The following is a 15,656-nucleotide window of genomic DNA, read 5'->3' as shown; positions in this document are numbered from 1 at the left end:
ACAAGGCTCTGCACAGCCCTCGGTAATATCTCTATTCCAGACCTCACCTTTATGCCAGACCTCACCTGGGTAGCATTTGCCCTTGGTTTTTAAGTTTACACCTCTCTCCATGCATGCAATACCAGCAAATTAAACAAACCAAGCAACTATCCACACCACAACACTAGAAGCTGCCTAGGGCATGCAAAGCTCCGGTGACACCACGCAAGCAGGCCCGTGATGTCGAAGCGGCACCGATCACCTCTGCCAGGCTGGCAGGCTCCTCTGCGGGACCCCTCTGCTGCTGGACACAGGCTGCAGCGACGTCAGCTAACCGTGTGCCACGGCTTCCCTCCGCTTGGCTCTTCTCCTGCTGGGGGTAACGCAGCCGCTAGCAAGAGCCGCGACACCGTCCTGAGCTGGTCACCCACCTGCGACAGGTCACCCACCGCACGCACTCGGAGCAGAGAGCTCTCCAGATCCCCAAACATCAACCCATTGCTGCTCTGCAGGCTTTACTGAGGCTGCTCCTGCCGGCAGCTCAGTGAACTTGCTGTTCTACCGCACTCATTGTGAAGAGTTTCCCCTCATGTCCAACAGAAATCTCTCCACAAGTTGTAGGGCTTGTTATACAAATCCTTTCCTTCTCTCCATTTTGTATGAAGCTGGAGAGTGGCTCAGGCTCATTCATAGGAATGCCTTTCTACTGCCATCTCATGGAACTACAACTGAATTATATTTTCCAGCAAGGGCACTAATATCTTACCAGGACTACAATATCACCCATCTGAGTCAACACAGCCTGGCTGTTGGCCGCGATTGCTATTTTATAATAGATTCCTGAAGCCCTGGCGCAGCACTGAAATGCCAAGACAGCCCTTTGTTCCTGGACACATTAACATTTTGGTGACAAATTGGGCCCCGACAGGCTGCTTGTTGTTTGGAAATGAGAGTCAGGCCTTTCTTTTTGACATCCACTTTAGCATAAGCCCTTGCTGTTTCTGCCCAGCATTGTGAACAGGTTCTCCAGCAAAGCACTTTACAGCTTAATTTTTGTATGCTCTGAAAAGGATAAGGGAAATACTGTAAAACACTTTAAAAGAAATTAATTTGCCTTTCAGATACTGGAACAGAATTTTCAAAGCAGTGACAAAGGATTAATGTCAGCGCAAGCAGTCAGGCCAAATCACCAGAGCTGCTTGCAATGCGCTTCCCTTTGTGCCCTTGTCATCTTAAGCCTGATCACTGCTAAGAAAGCGCAGACAAAATGCACACCCGCAGGGAAAGGAAAATGTCTGCGTAAGGCTATGTGTGTACTGAGCTCTTTGCTGATGCTCTGTCTGAGCCACAGAGTTTCTCAGCAGTGCAAGAAGAAAAACAGGTTTTAGGTTGGTACAGAAAAGTGGCCACACGGAAGCTTCTACAACTCTTGTGGAACTGAGTGAAGTGCAAGAATGGCGTTTGCAGGGTATATCCCCCTCCCCTCCCATCACAACTTTGCTGAGAATGAGCGTTATTTCTTCTGCTGTCCCTGCAGACCCCACCTGGCCTCTCGTCCCTCGGGCCCCTCTCCTGATCCCCCAGCTCCTCTCCTGATCCCCCAGCTCCTCTCCTGTCCGTCTCGTCACCCGCCGTCTCACCTCCGAGTCAAAGCTGCCTCCCAAGGCGCTGATGTCCACGTGCAGGTTTTTCAACAGTCTTGCTGTCCCGTGGAGGCTCTAAAGGAATTAAAAAAAAAGATGGGCAACACTGAGTTGTGACCTCTGCAATCCCACAGACCACACAGGAGGAACTGGGGGCTCCTAATCAATGAAATGAGGCAGAGCCACAGCAACACACCAAGGCAACACGCCTACAGCCAACTCATTTTGGAAACTGTGGCAGACATCAATTTATGGGGAGTACACAAGGAGAAAACTGGATTAGATACTTCTTGGTGACCAAACACAGAGGAAATACAGCACAAATTAAGGCCCAGAGTCAAACGGAGCAGACCTGGTCGCTCAGCTCTACGAGGGAGCATCAGTTGTTCACTCCTTGAGGCTTCGCGCATTACGGTTACCGACAGGCGTTAGGAGGCAAGGCACACCGATACCTCATTGTCGCTCTCCTCCTCCTTCCTCGCTCGGTCTGCAGCCGCTGGGTTTGAGGAGCTCTGCTCGGGGCAGCCCAAGCCCGGCAGCCTCTTGCTCTGGCTGGGGGGCTCCCAGGTCTGTGCTGGCTGCAGAGAGAGAGAAGTGAGAGCACAGCCGAGAGACCTGTGCCTGCAACACCCCTTCATCCAGACCGCCACAAACCAGCCCTTGAAATCACCATGGCGAGACTTCACTGGGCAAGAAGAAAACCCTCGAAGAAGGTGTTGGTTTCTACAATGTTTTGCACACATTGTTTTGTTTTCCTTTAAAAGATCACTTTGTTACCACTCAACATGTTTGTTTTGTTGACCCAAAGGTCACATTCTATAAATCATTCAGTGGGATTGCAAATCTTACATTCATTCAAAAAAATATGTTCTGGGTTTTTTTTATTCTCAAATGCTTGAGTGAAAATATTTATTAGATTACATTAGCTGTACTGTATGTCATGCTTTGTTTGGACACAAATCAAAGTTCTATTAAAATGAACCTAACAGACTTTTACCCCCCAACAGCAACTAAAACAATTCTTTAAATCTGCTAAACATAGAAGAAAGCTCACCACGAATTTAGCACTGAGCCCCCTAGAAACAGCAAAAGAGAATAAATATAGTGAAAGGCAGAACAGAAGCGCCTTTTAACTGACAAGAGTATACCAGAAGCAAGGAGCGGTCAGGAATGCTGACACCGAAGCCTTCCGGCCCCCCCGTGCCCCGCAGCGGGGTTTCCGCAGCCTCACCTGTGTCCCTGCGGCCGCAGCGCAGCCCCGCGGGCTGCCCAGCTCCCAGCCCGGTGACCCACGCAGGACGCCAGCCGGAGCCGCCAGCCCACGCAGCGGAGCCAGGGTCCCCAGGGGCGCCGGGACGGGTGACGGCAGCGAGCCTGAGGGCTGGAGCAGAGGGGACGCGCTCATGTCGGGGACATGATGGACAATGGGACAAGGGACACAGCGCTCCTTGCCCATGCTGAACCCACCGCCACCCAAAACCTGCTTGTGGGACCCCCCACCCAGCAGCCTCCCTCCCACGGGATAGGTCAGGAACAGCGGAGTGATTTCCTCGCACATTTTATCTTCCAAATACCCATCTGAATACACTGATTAACTTTCCAGCAGCGAGGTGATTCAGAAAAATCAGTGTGCATTTGTCCAAAACCAAGGTGAGAGAACAGCAGCAGCCCCACGAGCTCACGCACTGACACGCAACACCCCCGGGAGAGGCTCTTACCAGCACCGCACGCCCGAGACAACCAGGACACCTCCACCTGTCCGCCCTGCTACTCTGTGAAACAAGTGAGTAGGAACCAATCTGATGGCAACGAGCCTCCTCCTCTCCACACGCAGCAATTACCAGCTCTCTTTAGACCAAAGGCTGCTTCCTCACCTCACACCAGGGGAAGAGTGACAGGCAGAAAGCAAGCACCACATCTGTACAGAGCTCCTGAACACGCCTGTCCCTCCCAAAGCACAGCGAGCGCCATCCAGCATCCTCCCCTCTGAGCAACACACACTCAACACATCCAGTTGTCCTCACCCAGAGATGTGACCATTCCACCTGACCTCATGGAATCGCCCACCCTGCGACCGCTGCACAGGTTAAGCCAGCAGCGAACCACACCAGGATTTTGTCCATAGCGTGCTGGTAGAGCCACGTGCTGCTGCAGCACAGCACGTGTGTATTCACAAATCACCGCTCCTGTACTCCGTGTCTATGCAATATTACAGACTGAAAGCAGTTAATCCACTCGCACACTGAGGGATGGGGAGAGGGAGATGAATATGCACTGATCCTTCTTCCAGCAAGTCCCTGCCACAGCAACACTAACGGAATAAATCACACATTCTGGGCTTCACTAATTATTTTCTACAGATGGCCATTAACTACACATACAGCAGAGAGGATGTTAGCTGTCCTTCAGCAAAGATAAACTCGCTTCCCTCAGGCTAATTAAAACTTTCAGGCTAATCTGCAGTTTATCTGATATTTATAGGCACAGTTCTTATCAGCTAACTGAGCACTACCACATGCTGGTACTTGGAAACCTGAGCTCGCAGTTTGGTGGAGCCTCAGCTGGGTACCAGCAGCAGAGCAAAGCTATTCATTAACATTACATGGTGGCCCTTCTGTTATTTTTCGTTCTTTAGAACCAGAGATTTGGTAAGTTCTTACTTGATTGAAGCCACTACTTCGACAGAGACAAACCAACCTGGAACATTCTTCCCAGTGAAGGGCAAGATCCTGCTATAGGCAGAGGGAAAATTTGGGGCAAACCAAAGAAAAATGGTCGAGCTATTCACAGAAGAAGGGGAAAGGGACACTTCTGGATGGGCCCCTCACAGCTGTGAGCTACCTTGCTATCCTAAGAGCACAGCAGCCCCAGTCCAGGGACTAAACTGCGCTCAGACAAGTCAGTACTGCGCCTGCCTGCAAAACCAGGGGCTGGAACCAGGGGGAATATGCCAAGGCATTCAAACTTTTTCCTGTTTCTCTTTCATTTCAGAGGGAAGAGAGTCCATTTCTCAAGATACTGGACTGCCACATCTGCTTATGTGACCTACAATGGGATGTTTCTTCCCCATTTTCTCCTGAAGATTAGCTTAGAAGGAAAGTTCCACCTATCACTTCTCCAGAAGTGCTTACAATGGAAGGGCCATCACAAAGGACTCACTCCTACCTCAGTCCCACCCGCTCCTTCAGCAGCACCTTGGCAGCGGGGTAGTGTATCTGTGATCTCTGGAGGGGCTGCAGAGTGGGTCTCTAGCACAACACTGCGAGTGTCTCCCTCTGCATCTGCTCCTACTGCCACCAGTTTTAAGTCCTTTCTCTCCACTCTGCCAGTGATCTCATCGCTGCTGTACACACCGATGGCTTGACCCAAAGCCTCATCTCGCACTTCTCTCTCACTGCTGCTCTCGGATACCTTGCTGGGGGCTCTCAGCTCTTCCTGGGCATATGAACCATCGGTCATCTCCTGCAAACTCGAGTCATCTGCAAGACTGGCATCAGAAAGAGCCATTTCATTGTTCCTGCAGTAAAGGCTTTCTTTCTCTCTGGCTCGCGATGTGTCTGCTCTTCTTTCTGCGTCTTTATCTGGTCCTGTGCAGCTCTCTCTGGCTGAGAAGTGATGATCAGTATTATGCACACACTCACCCATCATGTCTTCCACATTCCACTTTTCATTCAGCTCTTCATCCTCAGAGAGTGAGGCTTGGTCTTCAAGGACCTCTAATAGAGTTTTGACATTCTTAGAGCCTTGTAAACAGGATTTCTTTGACACACGCAGAGGTTGCACTGGCTGTCTAACCCTCAAATCATCAGACTCTGTGTGGGAGGACTCAAGACAGAGCTTTCCTTGCACTTCTAAAGGCGTCTCTTGGTCCCGCTGCATGTCTACATCTGAGCTGCTAGAAGAGAGGCCTTCTTCTGAAGCTTCCTCCGCATCAGGTAAGGTCTGGCACGGTCTGCTGAACTTTGGAACAAGCAGAGGAGGTGGTTCGTTGGGCCATGTGCCTGCAAACAGTCTCCCTGCATCACCAATGTCTGCTGGTGTCCCTTGGCCTTCCTCTCCACCCTGGCTATCAGGATCAGGCTGGGGACTCTCCTGCTGGGGAGCAGAGGGGCTGAGGGCATCGGGCTAGAGGGTGCTGAAGGGAGAATGCCTGGCTACATTTCCTAAGTAGATAAATATCCACAAATAACTACAACATAACACCATGTATTCTATCTAAAGTACAGGTATATACCTCTTTAATGCACAGTTTATATATTAACAAGTGTGTAAGTTTTTGAGCACTTGGCATTACACGTATACATAGAAGAGAAAATGGAGGAGGGAATGATTTTCTGTCACCTGGGATATAAAGGGAACTTGGTTACACTTGCAGATGCCAACAGCAAAGCAGACTGACCTCACACGCCTGAACCCATGTTCACTGCCTGTATATAACAACACACCCGCACACTGCATAAACACCGTCTGTCCTCTCCAAGGAAGGAAATCCTCACAGTGCTCCCAATATCTGCTAAGAACAGCACCAGCATCCTTGGCTGGTGCCACATCCTCCTCAGTAACAGCACCACAGGGCTGGGGCGCCCCCCACTCACAGTGCATCCTTCTAAACCAAAGCTCCTCAACTTTGGTGGGTCTGCGACCCCACTTCTGTTGGATTTTCATTCAACTCACAACCCTGCTGGACAGGATCCCTTGTCAGGGGATTGCTGTTCCGATCCCAAAGCAGCAGCAGCACAGGATCACCCTTAGCTCACAGCCACTCACTCACCCGCCGCCCAGCAGCACTGCAAACAGCAGAGCCTACTCACGGTGGGTCGCTTCTCCTTCTTGTCTTTCTTCTCTTTCTTTTCTTTCTTCTTCTTCTTTTCTTTCTTCTTCTTCAAGCTGCCACATGCCAGCAGCTTCTCCCGCTCCTGAATGACGAGCTTTTTGTAGTGCTCATCACAGGGGTGGTCCCACACGGACTCGCCGTTGGCAAAGTTGAAGTAGTAGATGTCACCAGTGACATGCTGGCTGCAGGGCAGGAACAGCACCAAGAGGGAAATCAGGACTTCCCGCCCACAGGGAGTGGGTGGGTTGTGGCATCACCCCCTGCTCTGCCACCCACGTGGGCAGCACAGGGCAGGGATCTGCGAGAACCTCACCAGGGCTTCCACTCAGGGGGCAACGGGGCCACGATGCCCTCCCTGGCCAGCCACATCAGCTCTGGCTCCTTCTCAGGGTCAATCCCAATCTCCCGTGCATAGTCCTGGATTTCTAGAAGAACACAAGAGGAGTCTGTGGAGATGGCCTCTACCCAGCATGACACAACCACATCAACCTGCTCAGCTAAAGCAAAAGGCACAAGGGAAATCCTGATCCTGAAATGAAGCTGCTCAAAGCTGTCAACGCAGCCCTGTGTCAGCAAGTCTAATACATCCCACCAGGCTGGTAAAGCAGGGAGTTGGACCGTAAAATGGCCCTTGTCGTTGCAACCAAAAAGCTCTGCATTCTATAAAATCCCATTTATTCTACCCTCTCCACCCATGCCCTCCCAGTTCCTGTCTTCTTAATACACCTAGAAGTGACTTGCATGCTTAAATCCCATATTGCAGCTCCTGAGAGGACAAACATCATTACCTTGCTCGCTGGGAACATACATCTCATCGTAGTTTTCTTCCAGGATGAGCTGGTCCCCGATGCGCGTCATCACTCCCGCCATGGCTCCCCACGCCTGCCAGAGCAAAGGAAGCAACACAAAGTCACAGTGAGCAGCTCTCCCAGAGGACAAATCATCTGGAGCAAGATCACCACACCCACCTGTAACTGAGCCTCAGCTGCCCCTTCGCCTTCCCTTGTCCTCAGCCCGCTCTGTATTTATAACTCTTATGTAAAGCCAGTCTCAGAAGCCGCAATTAATCCTGGCAGTTCCCAGGCAAAGATATCCTTGGCACGCACTAAACCAAAACAGCCCCATGGAACTCGCACCAGTCCCTTTCCCAAACGTGCCCAACTGAAGCACTGGGATGTGGGCAACACGCTCCAGATCTTCTGCTCTTGTTTTCCTCCAGCACAGCACTATCTCAGCCCCTTTCCTCATCCTGAAGTCACGGCAGGGAGAACAATTATGCACTAATTCTTCTCTTTGAGACGCCACCTCCCCACACCCGCACATGCCAAGGGGACTTGCGCAGGGAAGGAGGGCGCTGGGGAACCAGCCCAGAGCCCCGGCACACACCAGGCTTGCAAGGGAGAGACAGAGTTTTCTTTAACAGGACATAAAACTTTTTAAAAAAGCTCTTTTCACCCATGTCGCGACTGCATGTGCACGACAAACACACGGCCTGCAGCCCCCGCACCGCTCCCGGCCTCGCGGCGGCTGCTCCCGCCGGCACTAACGGCTCCGGGAGAGAGAAGGGAGGACGAGATGACGCGGGACGGGGCAGCTCTCCGCAGCTCACCATGCTCGGCGCCGGGGCCGCTCAGCGGGGCCGCGGGAGGAGTCGCCGCCCGCCCGCCGCTTCCATGGACACCCGCGCGTTGCCCGCGCTCGCCGCCACTGCTTCCGGGTTCCAGCTGCCGTAGCAACGGCACGAGCAACGGCCGCTTAAATACCATTGGGCGGTGCGGAGCGGCTCGGCGTCGGATTGGCCGGCGAGGGGGCGGGTCTGTGTGACGTCACGGCGCGGCGGCGCCTGCCGGGGGCTGTAGTCCTGGCGGGGCGGGGTCCGCCACGCGTTGCCATAGCGACGCGTGGGCTGGGCCGGCGGCCCGGCCCGGCCCGGTGGCGGGGAGCGGCGGGACCGGGGCGCTCATCGGGCCGGGCCGCCCCCGGGGAGCGGGGAGCCGCGCCGAGCTGGGCCGGACCGCGGCCGCAAGCGCTTCCGCCGGCGGGCGGGGGTGCGGGCGGGCGGCGCGGCGGGCGGGCTTTCCGGGGCGGGGAGCGCCGCGCCGCCATGCCCGCCGCCGCGCTCGGCCCCGCCGCGCCGCCTGCCCGCCCCGGCGCGGCCGCCCGGCCGAGGCGCGGGGCGCTGCGGGCCCGATAGCGCCGTCCGCCGCGGGGAGGAGGCCTTTGCGGGGCGGAGCGCCGCGGCCATGGCTGCAGCCTGGCCCTGGCTGCTGCTGTGGCTGTGGGCGGCCGCCCTGCGCGCCCGCCCGGCCCCGCCGCGCATCCGCCTGCCGCTGCGGGGCGGCGCGGCCCTGCCGCCGGGCCCCCGGGCGCGCCGGGCGCCGGAGGACGCCGAGCGGCCCGGCAGCTTCGTGGACATGATCGACAACCTGCGCGGCAAGTCCGGGCAGGGCTACTACGTGGAGATGACGGTGGGCAGTCCCCCGCAGAAGGTAGGGGCCGCCGGGCTCGGCCTGCAGCGGGCTCCCGCGGGGCTGCGCTCCCGCTCGGGCGCCCCGCCGCTTCGCTCGGGCTCCCGGGGCTGTGCCTTGCGGAGCTGAGGCCCTGCGGACGCACCGCGGCCGAGCGTGGTGTCGCTCCCGCTGCCCCCGGGTGCTGCGGTACTCGGGGGCTGCCGTGCCCCGGGGATCTGGGGGAGCAGCTGCCGCCACCCGGGATGCTGCCCTTGTCCCTCCGTGCCGTGCGGGGCAGCCCGGGCCGCATCCCCGCGTCCTCCCGAGGCGCAGGATGCCCCGGCGGGGGCTGCGCGGTGTGCGGCGCCGGGGCTGAGCCGTGCCCGCCTGCGGGAGCGCTCCCGGCCCTGCGGCACATGCACGCACCGGGGGAGCAGCCGCCGGGCCGCGCTGGGCACGTTCCTCCCGGCACAGCGCCCGGCGCAGCTGCCGCCCGCCTGGCTCCCTGTGCCGCTCCTGGCCCGGGGACGTTCCCAGAGCTCGCCCTGGGGCTCTCGGGCCAGTCGTCTCTGCACAGAGCAGGAGCCGGTGCGTCACTGGGCTCTGCTCCTGCTCCCTCGCTTTGTCAGTGTCCCTCGGGTCCTGGGAGCTGCGCTGCCGGGGTCACGCGTGTGGCACCGCCTGCCCGTGCGCTGGGGACAGGGTGGGTGCTGAGGGCCGGGTGCCGGGCCAGCTCCTCCTCTCGTTATGGGTGAGCTTGCGGGGATTTCTGCTGCCAAACCCATTCACACAGCCCTACCTACCGCCCTCAGCGGCAGCTCTGGCCCGCAGCGCCACGGGGGCTCGGTGCTCGAGGGCCCGTGTTCCCTCCTGCACCTGGGCTGCCGCTGCCAAAGCGCCCGGCGCCCACGCAGGCAGTGAGATAAGGGCTGGCTCTTCCCCACGAGCTGGTTCCGTCCGCGGTGCCCGGTGCAGCTCCGCACACGCGGCGGCAGGGAGCGACGCAGCGAGACGTGAACCGCGCACGGGGGAGCAACACCAGCGCCGCAGAAACCAGGTCCCTCAGTGGTTCCGCATCGTCCCTGAGCACCCGCAATTTATCCTCTGTTCTGGCAGGGGATGTTTAGGGAAAGCGGGAGGAGATTATTTCTAAAATCTAGTTTTAGATGTGATTTCATCATCTTTTGCCTGAGAGCTGCCACGTGTCACAGCTGCCAGATAATTTCTGCGCGAACCACCTCTTTCCAGGCACTCGTGCGTTTCTGAGCCAGTCACCCTTTTGGGCAGCTCCTTCCAGCCTTGGACTCCATCCAAATGTGAACGTGGTGTGTGTGCTGGAGCAAAATCCCTCCAGGCGTTGTAATGGAATTAAAAGATTCACATGAAAGAGCCTGGCTGTGCACACGCAGGAGATCGGGGAGCAGGGAGGGTGTTTGTCCGTGGGGATGTGTGTCCTCAAAGGCACACGTGCAGTCCGGGCACCCCACGCTGGTCCATCTCCCTCCTCACCTTTCCTCTCTCCTTTCCGGTGCTGGCAAGCAAGTTTCTTTGTTCTGTCACACTTCAATTTTGGTTCTGAGCTGTGCCGCCCTGCAAAATCAGCCTCAGCAGTTAATTGCTCGTACAGTCTGTGTCCCTGAGCAGGTTTGTTGCTCTGTGTGCGCACGCTGGGCTCCCCACACCGTCTGATTCATAAATCCACCGGGAAGAGGGCAGGAGCGCAGCGTCCTCTCCACCGCCTGCGTCCCCTCCCTGCGGCATCAGCTCCACAGGATTTTCTCCAGGGAAACGCGTCCCCTGGGGACCTCGGGGAGCGGCGCAGATGAGCTGTGCGGAGCAGGTGGCCCTGGTGATGGATGGGACCGAGCCGCCCGGGGAAGGGCCCGTTGCCAGGGGATGGTCGGGCTGCACAGTGGGCGCTGAGCTGGCCCTGCAGCTCTCGGTGCTCACCCCAGGGGGTTATTGCCGGGCTGAACGTGACGCTCAGATCCTTAGCCAAGGCCTGAAACGTTCCCCTAGGCAAGAAGTCAGCCTGAGGTTAGGGAGACCTGTCCCTCAGTGCAGCACAGTCATGGGCAGCGGTGCCTGGGACGTGGTGCCTGCAGCCAGCCACGGAGAGAGCTCCGGCAGCTGCAGCCCAGCGCTTCTGCCATCAGCACAAGCGCATTGGCCTCCTTCCTCTCCCCTCTGACCGCACGGATTAAGGGCCAAAGCCCCGGTATGCTGCTGGCTGGGCTGGGGCTCAGAGCTCGCCCCGCAGCTCCGCTGCCCGGCCCTGCACAGCCCGCTCCCTTCCAGCGCCCGCCCTGCTCCTCGCAGGCTGGGGGCTGCAGTGAGGGTTCAGCGGGGCCAGGATCCAGCCAGCGCGCTCCCAGCCCGGTGGGCGGTTTGCCAAAGCCTGCCTGTGCGCTGGTAATCCCGGGCGCGGGCAGGAATGTGCGGGAGCAGAGCTCAGCATATGGACGGCCGATTAGCGGCTCCAGCCGTATGCGATTGTGTACCGTCAGCCCTTCCCAGCAGATCTGCGAGCACACGAGGTTTCCTGGCAAGAGGAGCCTGTGTACCCCGTCCTGCGACGCTCCCTGCAGCCCCATGCGGCCCTGCCGGGTGCTCCTGCCTGCGGGGTCAGGCACCGGGCTGTGCTGGGAGCTCACGCGCTGTTTGCCTAGTGCCAATGTTTGCTTTGTGTGTCGCTGACTCCCGCTCCACCGCCGTGTCCTCGCGCAGCCTCTGCGCTGTCCCCGAGCACGGCCCTTGCTCAGCACAGCGGCCACTGCGTGCCAGGCGCAGGGACGGGGACAGAGCTGGGCGGCGGGTATGGCAAGGTCCCACCGCCATCACAAGCCTCCCTTCTCTCTTCCTCCAGCTGAACATCCTGGTGGACACAGGGAGCAGCAACTTTGCGGTGGGAGCTGCGCCTCACCCCTTCCTCCGCAGATACTACCAGCGGCAGCTGTGAGTATGCTGGGGGGACACGGAGAGCGCAGCCACCGCTCCGCGTGCCCCTGACACAGCCCCAGCTGCACGGACACACACTGTCCCTTGCTGGGCTTCTTCCTCCGCACCGCTGTGACTCTGCCTCGCTGTGCCGTTGCAGGTCCAGCACCTACCGCGACCTGCGCAAGGGGGTGTACGTGCCCTACACCCAGGGCAAGTGGGAAGGGGAGCTGGGCACCGACCTTGTCACCATCCCGCACGGCCCCAACGTCACCGTCAGGGCCAACATTGCTGCCATCACGGAGTCGGACAAGTTCTTCATCAACGGCTCCAACTGGGAAGGGATCCTGGGGCTGGCGTACGCCGAGATCGCCCGGGTGAGTCCTGGCTCTGCCTGGCGCTGGCAGCAGGCGCGGGCACCCTGTCGCAGCAGGGTTCGGGTTCCCTGTGTCCTTAGCTCCACTCGGCCCCTTGAGCTCAGCATTCCCATCAGGGGAGAGCCCCTGGAGAACAGACAGCACTGACACGTCCCTGCCCTGCCCCTGCTTTTCCTCCCGCCAGCCCGACGACAGCCTGGAGCCCTTCTTTGACTCACTGGTGAAGCAGACGCGGGTGCCCAACATCTTCTCCCTGCAGCTCTGCGGGGCCGGCTTCTCACCCAACGAGACGGAGGCGCTGGCGTCGGTGGGCGGCAGCATGGTGAGCAGCCAGGGCTGCCCGCGCGGGACGGGACAGGACACGCCGGCCGGAGCGGGGGGCACGCGGCGACAACGCCTGTTGCTCTGTCCTGCAGATCGTCGGCGGCATCGACCGCTCGCTGTACGTGGGGGACATCTGGTACACCCCCATCCGCAAGGAGTGGTACTACGAGGTCATCATCGTCAAGCTGGAGGTCAACGGGCAGGACCTGAACATGGACTGCAAAGAGGTGAGGGGGCAGCAGGGGACCTGCCCCATGGGACACGGCGGCGGCGCTGCCGCTGGAGCTGCCCACCTGCCGTCCGCGGGGATCGGGAGGGGAGCGGGGGCTTCACCTGGATCACTCCTGCCCTTCCGCCCCCAGTACAACTATGACAAGAGCATCGTGGACAGCGGGACCACCAACCTCAGGCTGCCAAAGAAGGTGTTTGAGGCTGCCGTGAAATCCATCAAAACAGCTTCCTCGGTCAGTGAAACCCGTCCCTCCCGCCGTGGGCACGTCCCCAGGGCCAGCGCGGGGCTGCGGCCGTGCAGCCACCTGTCACCAGCCCGAGCGTCCCTGCCGCCCGGCACGGCCCCCTCACCTCCCCTTTCTCCCGGGCAGACCGAGAAGTTCCCCGATGGCTTCTGGCTGGGGGAGCAGCTGGTTTGCTGGCAGGTCGGCACCACCCCTTGGCACATCTTCCCGGTGCTGTCGCTCTACCTGATGGGGGAGGCCACCAACCAGTCGTTCCGGATCACCATCCTGCCCCAGGTGAGCGCTGGCCCCGCCGGACCCTGCCTGCTGCCAAGACCGTGCTGGGTGGGCACCGCTGCCCGGCCCCGGCCCTGGTGGCACCTCTGTCCCTGCAGCAATACCTGCGGCCGGTGGAGGACGTGGCCACCTCTCAGGACGACTGCTACAAGTTCGCCATCTCCCAGTCCTCCACGGGCACCGTCATGGGCGCTGTCATCATGGAGGGTTTCTACGTGGTGTTTGACCGCGCCCGCAAGCGCATCGGCTTCGCGGTCAGCGCCTGCCATGGTGAGGGCCGTGCTGGAAGGGGGAGCGGCGCGGGGGACGCGGACACGCGGTGACGGTGCAGTGACCGCGGCTCTGCCCTCTCCCACCACAGTGCACGACGAGTTCCGCACGGCCGCGGTGGAGGGGCCCTACCTGCACGGCGACATGGAGGACTGCGGCTACAACATCCCGCAGACGGACGAGTCCACGCTGATGACCATCGCCTACGTCATGGCGGCAATCTGCGCCCTGTTCATGCTGCCGCTTTGCCTCATGGTGTTCCAGTGGCGCTGCTTCCGCTGCCTGCGCCGCCACCACGACGACTTTGCCGATGACATATCCTTGCTGAAGTGAGCGCAGGGGGCGCGGGGCCGGCACACGCGGGTCCTTTCTGCGGGGCTGAGCCCGCTCTCTGTACGTGGGGGGGCCCCGGGGACTCGGGGCCGGCGAGCCGGGAGCGGGCGCGGGAGCATCGGGGACCTGCAGAAGGAGCGCGGCAGCCGAGGGGGAGAGCTCAGCAGCCACGGCCGGGGCTGGGGCAGCCGCTCTGCTCCGGCACCAGGGTGAGCTGTCCCCGGCTCTGCCCAGCCCTGCCAGGCGTGATGGAGCTGTCCCTGCCTGTCCCCTGCCTGTCCCCTGCCTCCCTCCATCCCCCAGCTGCCTGAGCCGGGCTCCGGCATTTCCATCCCTGGGGGTTCTATCCCAGGCACCGGGCTTCTCAGGGACAGCCCCGGGCTGCCCAGGACAGGGCTCCCATCCTGCTGCTCCGTACACCGCCCATTCCAACACCTCCTGTGGTGTTTCCCCCTCCCTCCCAAACTGTCCTTCCCCCGCCACTGGCCCCAGGACTCCCTGTGCCCGCCCTGCCCTCCCGGGATGAGCAGGAGCAGCCACCTGTCCCCTTTGGCTCATCAAACCCCTCTGGGGATGGGAATCTGCATGTCTCTTCAACACCAACGGCACCTGCCCGGAGCAGCCGGTCGCCGCTGCCCGCACGGGCCATCCCCACGAGCACCAGAACCAGGACAGAGCGACACCCCCAAGCCCGGCTGCTCCCCAGCCCACCCACCCGACCAAAAGCCATAGGGGAGCTGGTGCCGGGCTGCCCCCGCAGCCCCCGCCTCGCCCCGGCACAGCCCGTGACACCGGCACCGCGGCTGCTCCGGCTCGCTGCCCACGTCCCGGCGTCCCGGCTCCTGCTGTGGGTGAGGGACAACCCCGGCTTGGGCGACAGGCGCTGGCTCCGGGGACTGCAGCGTTTCTTAGTTTTTAAACACAAGGTTGTATTTATTTCATTTTTTTTTTAATAACACGAGTCACTGGTAGTGCAGCTGTGCAGAATCCCGGCATGTAAATAGCAGGTCCCGCAGCACACACGGGTGTACAAACAACGGCTGCTTCTCACCTGTACAATATAGACATATATCTCTATTTTTAATTCTAGTGCTGAAAGCCACTGTTCCAAACCCAACATTAGGGGGGTTGGTCCTGTTTTGTTCTGGGTTTTTTTAGTCTTTTTAGCCCTTTGCTCAATCCCGGGGCCTTGGCCAAGGCTCGCTCGGCCGCGCGTGCTCGGCTGGAAGCGCCTTCCGGACCCGAGCGCTGGGGGCTCAGGAGGTGCTGAGCGCAGAGCAGCGCGCAGAGCCGGCCGCCCCGGCCCGAGGGACAGTCCTGTCCTCGTCTGTTCGTACTGCGGAGGGCGGATGTTCTGGTGCGTGAGGACGAGCGTCCCCAGGCAGACGCCCTGCAGCGTGCAGGATGTTCATCGTGCTGCGCTTCCTCCTCTGCCTCCAACCTGGACAGGAAAGTGCTTTGTTTTAAATAATGAGGTTCACTAATTAAAGCAACGCTCCTCCACGAGCACGGGGCTGAGCTGGCAGCCGCCCCGCGCAGGGACACACGACAACTGAGGGGGGACGGGCAGGAGCAGCGCAGCTCTGCAGCATCCCCGCGCGTAAAGCTCGTTAACTCAGTCCTGCAGTTCCGTATTTCTGTGGCAAAGCAGCGAGGGAGCCGGCAGGAGGGAACGCACAGTGCAGGAGAGGCCAACCAGCCCTCGTGCCGGGCATCGCCACGACAGCCCAGCACCCGCACGCCAGAACTGTCCCGCG

At 59.6% G+C, this 15,656-nt stretch overlaps 2 protein-coding genes across 2 annotated transcripts in view; one reads left to right on the top strand and one right to left on the bottom strand.

The window, feature by feature from the left end:
• The window catches only part of CEP164 (centrosomal protein 164), a 29,154-nt gene extending 20,999 nt beyond the window's left edge, over nt 1-8,155 (bottom strand). Inside the window, exons 1-9 of the mRNA XM_065652007.1 lie at nt 8,066-8,155; nt 7,245-7,338; nt 6,770-6,881; nt 6,434-6,638; nt 4,788-5,714; nt 2,854-3,003; nt 2,075-2,200; nt 1,620-1,697; nt 242-352 (exon numbers count right to left, since the gene is read on the bottom strand). Coding sequence (XP_065508079.1) covers nt 242-352; nt 1,620-1,697; nt 2,075-2,200; nt 2,854-3,003; nt 4,788-5,714; nt 6,434-6,638; nt 6,770-6,881; nt 7,245-7,338; nt 8,066-8,068 — 1,806 coding nt within the window. The 5' untranslated portion in view covers nt 8,069-8,155. The remainder of the gene's footprint in view (nt 1-241; nt 353-1,619; nt 1,698-2,074; nt 2,201-2,853; nt 3,004-4,787; nt 5,715-6,433; nt 6,639-6,769; nt 6,882-7,244; nt 7,339-8,065) is intronic.
• A 521-nt stretch (nt 8,156-8,676) lies between these two features.
• On the top strand, nt 8,677-14,849 carry BACE1 (beta-secretase 1). Its single transcript, XM_065652104.1, has 9 exons — nt 8,677-8,945; nt 11,773-11,861; nt 12,004-12,220; nt 12,405-12,542; nt 12,637-12,771; nt 12,907-13,008; nt 13,147-13,296; nt 13,395-13,566; nt 13,658-14,849. The coding sequence occupies exons 1-9, from the start codon at nt 8,700-8,702 to the stop codon at nt 13,897-13,899; spliced, it is 1,491 nt and encodes a 496-aa protein (XP_065508176.1). The 5' UTR covers nt 8,677-8,699; the 3' UTR covers nt 13,900-14,849.
• The last annotated feature ends 807 nt before the right edge of the window (nt 14,850-15,656 follow it).

This window comes from Caloenas nicobarica, chromosome 26 (assembly GCF_036013445.1).
Source record: "Caloenas nicobarica isolate bCalNic1 chromosome 26, bCalNic1.hap1, whole genome shotgun sequence".
Classification (NCBI taxonomy): Eukaryota; Metazoa; Chordata; class Aves; order Columbiformes; family Columbidae; genus Caloenas; species Caloenas nicobarica.
Note: the sequence above shows the minus strand (reverse complement) of the source record. Positions and strands in the feature narration are given on the sequence as shown.